The following is a 13936-nucleotide window of genomic DNA, read 5'->3' on the forward strand; positions in this document are numbered from 1 at the left end:
CCCTCCATCTTATTTTTACCAGTAGGTTGGGACAGTTGGAAGTCTGCCATTGTACAACATGCTGCGATTAAGTCTCTCACCCGCCTTTTCGATGAGATTTCATCTGTTGGCCATCGTGGCTCTCTTATTTTTCCATGTGGACTATATAAGTGCTGAGACAGAAATGGAAGAAGAAGGCAATGAAACCGGTGAATGTACTGGCTCATATTACTGTAAGAGAGGGGTGATTTTACCCATTTGGGAGCCCCAAGACCCTTCCTTTGGGGACAAAATTGCTAGAGCTACTGTGTATTTTGTGGCCATGGTCTACATGTTTCTTGGAGTCTCTATCATTGCCGACCGGTTCATGTCCTCTATAGAAGTCATCACGTCTCAAGAAAAAGAAATAACGATAAAGAAACCCAATGGAGAGACCACCAAGACAACTGTTAGGATCTGGAATGAGACGGTTTCCAACCTGACCTTGATGGCCTTGGGATCTTCTGCTCCTGAGATTCTCCTCTCAGTAATTGAAGTATGTGGCCATAACTTCACTGCGGGAGACCTCGGTCCTAGCACCATCGTGGGAAGTGCCGCATTCAATATGTTCATCATTATTGCTCTTTGTGTTTACGTGGTCCCGGATGGAGAGACAAGGAAGATTAAGCATTTGCGTGTGTTCTTTGTGACGGCAGCCTGGAGCATCTTTGCCTATACCTGGCTTTACATTATTCTGTCTGTCATCTCTCCTGGGGTCGTGGAGGTCTGGGAAGGTTTGCTTACTTTCTTCTTCTTTCCCATCTGTGTTGTGTTCGCTTGGGTAGCGGATAGGAGGCTTCTGTTTTACAAGTATGTTTACAAGAGGTATCGGGCTGGCAAGCAGAGGGGAATGATTATTGAACATGAAGGAGACAGACCATCTTCCAAGACTGAAATTGAAATGGATGGGAAAGTGGTCAACTCCCATGTTGACAGTTTCTTAGATGGCGCTCTGGTTCTGGAGGTCGATGAGAGGGACCAAGATGATGAAGAGGCTAGGCGAGAAATGGCTAGGATTCTGAAGGAACTCAAGCAGAAGCATCCGGAGAAAGAAATAGAGCAATTAATAGAATTAGCTAACTACCAAGTCCTAAGTCAGCAGCAAAAAAGTCGAGCATTTTACCGCATTCAAGCTACTCGCCTGATGACCGGAGCTGGCAACATTTTAAAGAGGCATGCAGCTGACCAAGCAAGGAAGGCTGTCAGCATGCACGAAGTCAACACTGAAGTGGCTGAAAATGACCCTGTTAGTAAGATCTTCTTTGAACAAGGGACATATCAGTGTCTGGAGAACTGTGGTACTGTAGCCCTGACCATTATCCGCAGAGGTGGTGATTTGACCAACACTGTGTTTGTTGACTTCAGAACCGAGGATGGCACAGCCAATGCTGGGTCTGATTATGAATTTACTGAAGGAACTGTGGTCTTTAAGCCTGGTGAGACCCAGAAGGAAATCAGAGTTGGTATCATCGATGATGATATCTTTGAAGAGGATGAAAATTTCCTTGTGCATCTCAGCAATGTCAAAGTGTCTTCTGAAGCTTCAGAAGATGGCATACTGGAAGCCAATCATGTATCTACACTCGCTTGCCTTGGATCACCCTCCACTGCCACTGTGACTATTTTTGATGATGACCACGCAGGCATCTTTACTTTTGAGGAACCTGTGACTCATGTAAGTGAGAGCATTGGTATCATGGAAGTGAAAGTATTGAGAACATCTGGAGCTCGAGGAAATGTTATCGTTCCCTATAAAACCATTGAAGGGACTGCCAGAGGTGGAGGGGAGGACTTTGAGGACACATGTGGAGAGCTTGAATTCCAGAACGATGAAATTGTGTAAGTTCTTTTTTATATATATACATACATGTGGTTGAGTGCATTTGTGGATGTGAGAGTGTGTGCATGGTTTTTTAAACTAACTGGCATATAAGGTATGAAATAGTTATTATACACGACTGCTTTCAAAATACCAATCCTTGCTTGTGTGCACTTCTCAATATCCTCTATACACACAGATCTTAATTTGACATCACAATTTTATTTTTACTTTTGTGCTGTTACATATTTTAAGTACATTATAGACCATGATAGAATGAGTCTTGTGACACAGTTTTCCAAACCACTTACGATGGGTTGAAAAATTTGTATTGTGTTTTGAGTCACATAATATACACACAGAAAAGGAATATTTAAAACATCATGTTAGGTCCCTAACTTCATTACTGAGTACAGATTGGGAAAGCCCAAAAAGGAAACATCTCTGAAAAGAATTTCCTGACTACCAGGGCTGGCTGAAACTATTTCTACTGTTTTTATCTGACATTGTGTTTTTGTGACAATATAGGATGATGTTTCTGTTTAAATGCTAATGCTTAATTATGACTTAATGACCAATCCTGCTTTTTCAGTTTTATGCCAACGTGGGAAAAGCCATACAGCTCTTATTTAGTTCCAGTCAGATTTTACTTTAGATGATTAAGCAAACAATTTTACCCTACTGATATAGCGATGGGGGGAGAAATAAGATTCTGTCCAAGCATCCTAGTTGACAGGGAGCAGTCAGAGAAAAAAAGTGGGATGGGAACAATTTACTCTTCGTATGGGCACTTTACAGTGATACTTGCCCACATTGTAACACGCAGAGAGCCTGGTTGTGCAATGATTCTTCCATTGACAGCTGCTATTTAGAGAGCTAGTCCTCCTTCCTTGCCTAGGAGGGGGCATTGCATTCATTAAAAGCAAACCAGAAAATTTGACTCAATGAGCAATGTCCAAACTAGAAGGAAGGAAGAAAGGAAACCATTTATAATATCTGCAATACAACATAGGACATTAAAATGAATGATTATGTTGGTTGACTCAGAGGCAACTTAGGTATTTCAGGAAAGAAAAGAAGTATATAAAATACAGTTAGTTCAAAAAATAGTGAACTGTTGTGTAAATGGCATGTGATAAGTCAAATGGCAAGTACGTTGTCTCCAAGGTGAAATTTCTCCCACTGAAAATGTAGGGAAAACAAACACAAAAGTGTTGTGGGATGGGCAGAGGGAACAGATTTTCCCGAAAGAGCCTTCCAATGTCTTTGCATCTCTTTGATGTTGTTATAGAGTGAACAATTACTGAGTGCGACATAATGAAATCAAGCAAAGCAGAGATTATAATATTCATCTTCGGATGTGTGTGTATGGGGATAGCTTTTGATGAATATCTATTTTATGTTGGTTCTTATATAATGTTCCACTTATTGAGATGTGCTTTGTTGGGACACTTATTTTACTGAAAGATAGTAATATAGTAGGAAATGAATATCCTGCATACCCAAGGAACGATTTTCCCAAAGGCCTTGCACTGAGTATGATCCTGCCCACGTTAACACACATAAACTTTATTCCTTTGGTAGGAATTCTGTCTCATTATATTTTCTAATCATTTCAGTTATTGAGCCCTCTTGAATTAGATAGCACTTGTAATCCATGTAAAAGTGTATTACTTGTTATTAAAGGAATATTGCAAGTTATTAAATGAACTCACAAGGGTAGCCCTCAAATCTGACCAAATTGGTGTTTTGTTTTGTTTCTTCATTTTACTTAGCATGTTTTCTGATGAAAATTTGATCTTGCTTTCTCTTAAGAATAATGGCTCTGTACTTATTTATTAGAGAGTCAGGTTTTCCCTATCTTTTCTGCTATCCAAGACTTTTATCAAACCATAAATAAATAGCCTTCTTTCAGGCATAGTGTAGAAGAAGAAGAAGGAAAAAAAAAGAAGACTGGCGGTGATTTGATGGAATAATTTTTTCTGCCAAGCTCCATTTAAAACATTCATCCTATGCCGTTAAATTGATTTAATTCTTCTAAGGAAGGAATATTGCCAAATTCCAGCTTTAGAAATTTAGATATCCCATGAAAATTGGTAAGAATCAGTGGACTTATCGGCATGCCATCTCTGAATATGTGTTTTTAGGAGTATTCTAGATCAATCACCAGTTTCTAGTTTAATAAAACTTTTACTATATTTTATTTGCTAAGTTGAAATATGAAATTTTAGAAATGGCAAAATATTTTGTTTGTAAGTAGAGTGAAATTACAGACCTACATTTTTTTCTTCTTTCTAAAATTTTAATATAAAACAGTTTTCATTTTGATGTTATAGAGTGTTACCGTTGATGAACTTTGTAGATGCTTCATAGGTCTACTGCTTGAATAAATTTGTTTGGATGACTGGGACTTAGCCTTAAGCTAGGTACCAAGGATTCGAACATCATGTTTATAGAAAAATATAATATTATCAAAGATCTCTTATTCTTTTTTTTTTTTTTTTTTTATGGATCATTTTTCCTCTGGTAGCTGTTTCCAATGCCAGGTCCACAGACATCCAAGTGAAAGAGAGTTTGTCATCATGCAGTGAAGTTGAAGTATGTAGACTCAACCCAATTTATCTTTAAGAATGAATTTATATCTCATCCAATTACAGAGTTCATCTCGAGAGATGACTTTCTTAAAAACATAGATGGGGCTGTTGACACCACTGAGCTTTATTCAATATTTAAAAAAAATATTTTTGGGCCGGCCCGTGGCTTAGCGGTTAAGTGCGCGCGCTCCGCTGCTGGCGGCCGGGTTTCGGATCCCAGGCGCACACTGACGCACTGCTTCTTCAGCCATGCTGAGGCCGAGTCCCACATACAGCAACTAGAAGGATGTGCAACTATGACATACAACTATCTACTGGGGCTTTGGGGGAAAAATAAACAAACAAATAAATAAATAAATAAAATATTTTTGTTTGTTTGTTAAATGCTGTGCATGAAGCCAGAATTTATGATTCTTTCCAGAGCACCATAAAGAGATTCCTGGAAAAGCCTGGATTTAAAGCCTATCTAATTTTAAGAAGCCATTAACCAAGGTTGAAATAGGGTCCAATCTGATTAGGGATGGAGATCAAGAGGCAGTCAACTTTATTGATTCTTTGGTTTCAACAACAAGATAGATTCCTAATGTTTGATCTTATTTTTAGTGTGGAAGAAGTCATTTAAATTTGTAATATAAACATTTTTGTACCTATTCATTCATATTTTTACATAAATGAGTTGAATTATTTCAGCTTGACCTTTTTTAAGACCAAATTCTGTATTTGAGAAAAATATTGATAAATAAGTGGTGCTTGTAGTCTCTAATAAAATGTATCCTCGGCAAAACATTTTAACATTACAATGCAAAAATTCATTAAATAGATATAATTAACAGCACATGCTTTTGTATAAACTCAAGCAATGACAAATACTAAACCCATGCCAGCTAATCTTAACTTTTAACGGGGAATTCTGTCCAATGTTAACAGCTAATAAAAAATAAATGAAGAATATGCTCATTTGATTTGTGGTTTGGTAGGTGATGTCCACAAACTTGAAGTGCTACTAACACTGTTCTTTACTGATGCTAGTTTAGTGGTAATAATTATTACAAAATGTTGTTTGGTCTCAAAAGGCCTAACATTAGGTTGACTGTTCTAGAAAATGTTAAAGTTAATTAACTACAGTAGATACAAATCAGGTTTAATTACTTAGTTAAAACCCAGTAATAATATCATTTTTGGAAGATGACTCAAAAGATCATGAGCATTTGCTATTACATGTTTACAGTATATAGTTGAAAAACAAAGTATGTAGGTTGGGAAATTTGCATAATATATTGCTTAGCAAATCAGTTTACTAGGGATTCCTAGCCACAGCATAATTTATTAAATAATAGGTCTGTCCAAAATTAATTTTGTTTTAACAACTATCACATTTTCAAGTATGGTTGTAACTTCATTAACTCTAGGAAATACAATATGCAAGACATCTCAACAAATATAGCTCTTTGACACTGAATATTTACATCACTTTTTTTGGAAAAAGAAATAGAAAAGAAAATTTCAAGATGATATAGATTATATGGAATTATTATTATTATATTCCAGGGAAAATAAATACTTTGTGTTTGCTATTTATGTTGCCATTATTCTTCTCTTGCTCTATATAATTCCAAGGACTAAAGACCTAGCTATATGAAATAGCAATTTAATTCTGAGAGTAGAACAAATATGTAACACAAGAAAGCAGCCATCTATAAAAACACATGAACCAAAAATATTAAGAAAACTTGAAGTGATCAGGACAGAATAATAATTATGTGTGTATGAGGGAATCAGAAATGATGAAAAATAGTAGAGAAAATAACTTTAGGCAAGAAAGGCCATTAGTACATATTACCTTGAATCCCACATATTCAAGATTTACTTTATGGAAGAAGAATATTATCTGCTACATTTAGCCTATCAAAATGATGGAAGCGTGGTATTTTATATTGACATAAAATTATCCTAGGTAATGTGCTAATGTAAGAAATTTAGTTGTAATAATTTTAGGATTTTAATGGATTGATTTCTGCTTTGGTGGATTATCTTTTCAGACTGGAATATTTCTCTCTCAGAATCAAACCACATGTAGTATCATCTGCAAATCTAGATTATAACTACAAGAAATGTTTTTATAAATGTATATGTTTTTATGAATGCATAACTATTATAAAAATAAGACAAGGTAAGAGCCAAAAAGGAAATTTATGACTTCTAATTCACTAGTGCCAGGAGCCTAAATTGATTATGTGCAGAAGGGTTGTTTACCATGTCAACCAGATTGCCATGTTTGCTGTTGTAATCTCATTTTTCCACTGCTAATTAGAGTTTGGGGCTATAATATAGTTATGTAAAGAAATTTTATCTTAGCAAATGAGGATATTTCATAGTTTAGACACACTGAAGTGTTTACATTATGGGCTCTTTTCTGAGTCGTCATTCAAGGCCATTACATAGGGGTCTGGTTGCTTTACTAGTTTAGGGCTAGAGAAGAATTATATATCAATCAATCTGCACATACTTAATAAGCTACTGTTTTGTGCCCAGAACTGGGCTAATCATTAGGAAGGAAACAGAAGAAATATACTCCTTATACGCTAAAATGGGAAACATTGAGATAATGCTTATTTTGATAAGTACAAATATCATTACACAGATGTGTATGTGCTGTGTAGGAGAAGGCTTAATTTTGGACACAGTATTTGCATTTGCTTTTGAAGGACAGAAGTCATAACTGGAGAGAAAAATGAGATGTACATCTTAAGATGGAGTCATCTCTTGGTAAACCCGAGAGTATGGACAATTTCACTAAATAGGATGGTTGTCAAACTTAATGAACAGTCAGTGAACATTCATTTTCTTTAATGAGATGTAAATCATTATGAGAGTGTTTAAATTAATCTGAGTATATATCCCTTTAAGCCAGTCACAGAAGGACAAACACTGCATGATTCTACTTTATGTGAGATATCTAAAATAGTCATAGAAGCAGAGAGCAGAACTGTGGTTGCCGGGGACAGGGGGCAAGAAAAATGGGGAGTTGCTAATCAACAGCTATAGTTTCAGTTTTGCAAAATGAATAAGTTCTAGAGATATGCTGTACAACATTGTGCCTAGAGTTAATGTTGTATTGTACACTTAAAAATCTGGAAAGAGGGTAGATCTCATGGAAGTATTTTTACTACAATAAAATAAAAATAAACATTTTTTTAAAATAAGTGAAATAGTTGATCTACTTGAAAAATAAAAAGCTTATCTGCTTGCCCTTGTGTACCACATTGCCTCTTGTAGTTTCTAAAGAAAATTTACAAGATTTTTAGTAAAATGTTGTCAGCATTTCACTTTGCACTTTGTGAATTAGTCCTTGGTCTCTAGGAATGGTTTTGACCTACTTTGACTCTGTAGCCACTCTCACCCCACTCTCCTGCCTTTTTCTCAGAGTTACCAGTGTACAGCCACCAGCTTGGTAAAACCTGAGCAGATTTTACACTAAATTGTGAAGTGGGAAGAGATTTTCTTTACTGAGGACACTGGTAACCCAGGGAAGGAGATTTAAACATGCTTAATTCTTTTGAATGGAGCGACCTTGAGGGTCTAACACCTGTATAGGGTTATTTGTTGTTATGCTGTCTGTCCTTGTTAGCCGAGGTGTAGAAAATTGACTATGAGTTACAATATCATGGGGACTGTAGAGGTTTTCCAATAAAATATCTCCATCATGTTCTGTCATGGTTACTGAAATCTGCTCACTGGAGATTTGTTCTTTGGGATGGCAAAGCTGTTCAGCCCCTATCACATTGTCAATGCCCATGCAACTCTTAAGAGTTATCCTTCCGGGCTGGCCCCATGGCATAATGGTTAAGTGCGGGCGCTCAGCTGCTGGCGGCCCGGGGTTCGGATCCCAGGCGCGCCCCGACGCACCGCTTGTCAGGCCATGCTGAGGCCACGTCCCATATAAAGTGGAGGAAGATGGGCATGGATGTTAGCCCAGGGCCAGTCTTCCTCAGCAAAAAGAGGAGGATTAGCATGGATGTTAGCTCAGGGCTGATCTTCCTCACACACACAAAAAAAGAGTTATCCTTGTAAGAGTAGACTAGAAGTGGCACTGGGCCAGGTGGCAGGAAAGGAAGAGAGGACAGCCAAATGTAAGGTGTGTCAGTGGCACTAGAGATCGGCTTTATAAGGACTTGGGAGAGCCAGCTGAGAGGAGCTCAGTGGAAGGTGCCGATTGAGCAGGCAAGCAGCTTTGGCAGCTAGCGCACTTTGGCTGCTGGCTTCCCACACTGCCTTGCCCTTTCTGCCTTGGTAGTGGGGAAGTCCAGAAGGTCCTAGGAGGGAAAGCAGTCAGTCAACAATATAGGCAGAATTAAAGGAAATCTCCTCCTTTGCTTCCTCTCCTGGCTGGACATAACTGCCTACGTAATACCCATCTATTTGCCAAAGGTTGAGCCAGCCAGAGCTCATTCTTTTCACAGGCCTATCCAGCTGTCTCACTGTAGATCCTGGTGAAATAAACAGTGCATTCTCATTTCCTGCCTTTCTCCCGAGGACTCGTGCTTTAGGTGACATTTTTTTTTTTTTCCTCTTACAATGTCCCACATGGTCAGATATGGGAATAGGCATTGTGTTCTTTGGTGACAGTTGAAAATATAGAGGCAAGGGACAAAAACAGATCCGAAAGCAGAACTTGGGTTCCTTGCCTTTCAGGCTGGTGGTCATAACGGGGCAACCAGGGAGATTCAGTATACCTGGTAATTCAGATATTAATGAAACAGCCTGGGATATTTTATTTCCAGGTACAATTTTTTTTAAGCTTAGGTATGAGAGATCTGGAGTTCTTGGTACCCTCAAAACCAAGACCACCTCACTTTTCATGTTAGAGTTCCTGAGATAAAGATGGACCTAGGAGGAGCTCTCAACTTGGATTCCACACTCAAGTTTGAGCTCTACCTTTGTTGCCGACTAGCTTTGTAACTTTCAGCAAATTACTTAAGCTCTGATTCAGTTTCCTCACCTGTAAAATGAGGATGATGGTGGTACAGGTGGTGATGGTGTTGGTAGTAGTGGAAATGGTGCTTTGACATATGGTGGTGGTGGTAGTGTGGTAGTAATGGAGGTGGTGGAGGTGGTGGTGATCACAATGGTGGTGGTGCTGGTGTTGGAGGTGGTGGTGATGATGGTGGTGGTGGAGGTAGTGGTGATGGTGGTGGTGGTGGAGGTAGTGATGATGGTGGTAGTGGTGGATGTAGTGGTGTTGGAGGTGGTGGTGATGATGGTGGTGGTGATGGTGATGGTGTGACAGTGGTGGTGATGGTGGTGATGGTACTGAGATGTATTGAGAGCCATGTTTCATGCTGTATGAATTACAATGTTCATTTGATTTAATCCTCACAACAACTATATAAGGTTGGCACTATTATACTCATTTTACAAGTGAAGAAATTGAGAATTAGAGAGTAACTACCTTCCTTTGGATCACACAGCTAATTGGAGTGGATCTAGAGTTTAGCAGTAGGACTGCCTGACTGTACAGTCTGCACTGTCTCATCAGGGATTGTTCCCTCTTGCATGGCTTTCATAGGCAAGGACAAGCATGTAGGAGGCTCGTGGTGCTGTGACCCTGATTACAACATGTGCTCACACAGCTCAGAAGATGGGAAACTAGAGCAGTCATTTGTCTTTTCTGGAATTCTTGAACATGCACTAACCACATTGCACCCCACCCCCACTCTCCATTAACCTAGAAGAGCCATGATTAATGGAGTTTGAGAAGCAAGAAAAATACCAAATGCCATAAGCCCTCCATGTACCTGACCTGTCCAATTATTGTCCATTCTTTTGCCTCTCATGGTATTTATTTCTCTTCGTTCCTAAATAAAAAAGAAACTTCTTTATTAGTAGCTTTCTGTGCTTGCCTGCACTAGCCCTGTATCGTTTAACTTCCTTATATGGATGAACAATGAATGTAGCTTTTCTCCATCCTTAAAATAGTAGTTTCTTGGTCTATCTTTTTTTAATATATTACAAGACAGTGTAAATTAATGACAACAGAGAATCAGTACCAGAGAACATTTGTCACCTGGTGTCAGCACTACCAAGAAGTTTAAAAATTTCCTTTCTCTGCCCATGGAGGTCATTAACGGTAAGAATTCCTGGTTAAGTTTTCCTATAATGTGACCCACATGGCACTTCATCTGATACAGACCTACCCACAGCAAATGGAATATTTTTAGATACTGTTTTAAAAGTCCAATTCCAAGCCGCTCTTGCTTCTGAACTACATTCTTTCTAGGGGATGAGAACAAAGACAACAAAAAACCAAAAAAAACTTCTACCTAAAATCAGATGATTGTCCCATGACAGCTTGCGTACACTTTATACAAAATCAGTATTCAGGTGTGTCTGTAACTAATATGATTTTAATAAAGTAGTTCTATTTTATTTTATGTTTTTAACTTTTCCAGGTGAATTATTGGTCTGTTTAGAGTAAACTCATTGACAATATGTTTATAAATGTAATTAATTATAATTTTTAATAAAAGCCTCCAACTGTTCCCTTTCAACAGAAACTTTTCTCGTACACACAGACACACACGCGCATTTGTAATTTACCAAGCTAAAGATGGGAACGTAAAATTAAGTCCTATTTACATAGAGTTTAATTTTTAGGACATAATAAAACCAAAACAATTCCCAAAGGACAGCTTTCATTCTCGCACACTAAACATTACAATCTTAACTTGACACAGTTTTTTAAATGAGCTATTCAGTTTAATATGGCTATCTGTGTGTCTGAGATTTGTGTATCAGCTCAAAGAGGGGGAGGGAGAGAGAGGAGGCAGAGAGAGAAGGGAGAAAGAGACGGGTAGAAGGAGGGAAGATTGGAGTTGAGGAATGAGGCAGCAGGGGCTAGATGAAGGCAGAGGGAGTGGGGAGGGAGGGCAAAGGGGGGAGACAGATGTGGGAAACAAGGGACAACAGAGAGGCAGAAATGGAGAAAGGGACACCGAGCGAGGAAGCGCAGAGAGAAAGAGAGTGGGAGGAGGGGAGGGAGGAAGAGAGAAGCAAAGAGAAGAGAGAGACGGAGAGATATATAGAAAGAGAGATGGAGCAAGGGGTGGGGGATATGAAGAGGCAGGCGGGAGGAGGAGGAGGAGAGAGAGAGGGGTGGATGCAGGGAAAGTAAGAAAAGGGAGGGGGTAGACAGAGAAAAAGGCAGGAGGGAAGAAGGAGGCAGGCAGAGGGACAGAGACAGAGGCAAAGAATCTATAGCCCTGATAAGATTTCAGCTATTACTAAAGTGAAGTGAAGCCTGGAATTAGTCCAGATTCTTGCTCAAGCAAACAAAAGACGGTGTGAGAATAAGAAGATAGACATGGGATTCACTCAAGCTGCTTCTTTATCAAAAATAGACAGCAACTTTGTCTTTGAAATCAAATGCACAGTAGTTCCCCCTTATTCGCGGTTTTGCTTTCCGCGGTTTCAGTTATCCAGAGTCAACCCGGTCTGAAAGCAGATGATCCTCCTTACCGGGTATAGTCAGAAAGTCACTAGTAGCCTAACGCTACGTGCTGATGCCTTTATCCTTCACCTCACCTCATCTCATTTTATCATCTCACATTTTATCATCTCACATCATCACAAGAAGAAGAAGGATGAGTACAGTACAATAAGATATTTTGAAAGAGAGAGAGGCCACATTCACATAACTTTTATTACAGTATATTGTTATAATTGTTCTATTTTATTATTAGTTACTGTTGTTAATCTCTTACTGTGCCTACTTTATAAATTAAACTTTATTACAAGTATGCATATATAGGAACAAACAGTATTTATAGAGTTTGGTGCTATCTGGGGTTTCACGTGGTCTTGGAATGTATCCCCCTGAGGATAAGAGGAGACTACTGTACATACAATTGCCTGAGTATGTTGGAGGAGCCAGAGGAAGCTTGTGGAATCCAATAGGGCTGGTACCCTATTCTTGCTTTCAGCAAATGTTTTATAAGCACCTATCCGGTGTCAAGTCCCTTGCAAGATGCTGGGACAACAGTGGTGACTAAGACATGGTGCCTGCCATAGAGAACCTCATGCTCTACTTGAGGAGGTGGGTGTACAAATATTCGTACACCGTTGTGGATGTTTCGTCACCCCTGAAGCTTCTCTGTGCCTTCCTTGGCACCATTCTCTCGGCGCCTTCTGGATGGGGCTCTTGCCACTAGTGTTTAAGCTGAGAATGAATGATGATGAGCTGTCACTGTTGCTGCTGACAGTAGCAGTCCACGCCATGAGCCTGCTCGTCCCCAGAAGAGAACCACAGGGCTTCTGTCACCATTTGGCTGCCCTCTCTAATGGAGAGCAGAAGAGTAGAGATTGCGAACAATTCAAATCTGACTCATTGTTCATAGCAATAAAGAACTTAGAGGGATGTGAAGGAGGGGAAGGTGGCAATATTAGCTTCAGACCTGAGCAGCTGCCTCTCTCCTACTTTGTTTCCTAATCCTGTGCATTGCTAAGGGAAGTTATGTCACTCACGTCTGAGTCCTTCCTCTAAATGATATGATGTTATTGAGCATAAACAAACAAGGCTATTACAGACATTGAAGTACCTAGCCAGGAAGCCAGGAATTCAATCAACTGGGGCTTGGTGCCTTCGGATTCTCAGACTCAGATAGCCCAGCTTCTCAGAATATCTGGACATGGTGTTGAAGGAGGATGGACAGATTAGCAAGGAAAGACAGAAAGCTGCAGGGGGTCTTTTTGAGCTGTTGTTAATGTGGAAGAAAGAACTCTATGTGGGTGAGTTTTGGGATGCTTTAAACTGATGTATTATATTGGAAGTGATTCATCTGACCTACACATTGTCTAATAGAATGGTAGAATATTATCAATATTAATATAATGTAATAATGATATAGTAAATATCAATATAAGTATAGATATAAATATAAAAATAATAATATAAAGAATATTGTCTTCATTTATCTGGCAATATCTAGTGCTAAAATATCCTGCAAAAGTTAGTTGTTGGAATGACTAAGCATGTTCTATAGATTTGAATTCTCTCAGGGAAGGAACATCTTTCCTAATATTCCATGACTTCCATAGTCATTGTAAGTGATATTCTCGTAAATTAATATGTTTTTATTTGGTTATTAATTTAATGATCAATTCTTACATATGAACTCTTGGGATATTTTGAAGTGGATCTAGGCCTTTGATCCTAACAGTAAAGTTTTCCAGTGTTACGGTCTGTTGAGTTTTGAGTCCTTGTATTTGCCATATATATAAATATGTATTCTTTTTCCTCTTTTACAGTTAGACTGTCAGCGTGCCTGACTCTAGCTGTGTTCATTTTAAATTTGTTGCTTCCCAAACTTGCACATAGAATAAGACAGAATGGTAGGTGTTCCTTGTGTATGTAAATGACAGCCTTAGGAGGTCAAGATCTTAGCACTCTCCTTAGAGGATGGTCTTTGTGACAGTTCTTGCAAGCACCCAGAGGCATCATCTGCAGTAA

The 13936-nt window shown here is 38.8% G+C and overlaps 1 protein-coding gene across 4 annotated transcripts in view; it reads left to right on the forward strand.

Annotated features, from left to right (window-relative positions):
• The window catches only part of SLC8A1 (solute carrier family 8 member A1), a 321729-nt gene that overhangs the window by 19614 nt on the left and 288179 nt on the right, over nucleotides 1-13936 (forward strand). For 2 of the 4 annotated variants that reach the window (XM_058551366.1, XM_058551367.1), the window contains exon 2: nucleotides 23-1857. In XM_058551366.1, coding sequence (XP_058407349.1) covers nucleotides 59-1857 — 1799 coding nt within the window. In that variant the 5' untranslated portion in view covers nucleotides 23-58. The remainder of the gene's footprint in view (nucleotides 1-22; nucleotides 1858-13936) is intronic. The other 2 variants (XM_058551369.1, XM_058551368.1) reach the window with 1 other exon arrangement.

Source organism: Diceros bicornis, chromosome 12 (genome assembly GCF_020826845.1).
Source record: "Diceros bicornis minor isolate mBicDic1 chromosome 12, mDicBic1.mat.cur, whole genome shotgun sequence".
Classification (NCBI taxonomy): Eukaryota; Metazoa; Chordata; class Mammalia; order Perissodactyla; family Rhinocerotidae; genus Diceros; species Diceros bicornis.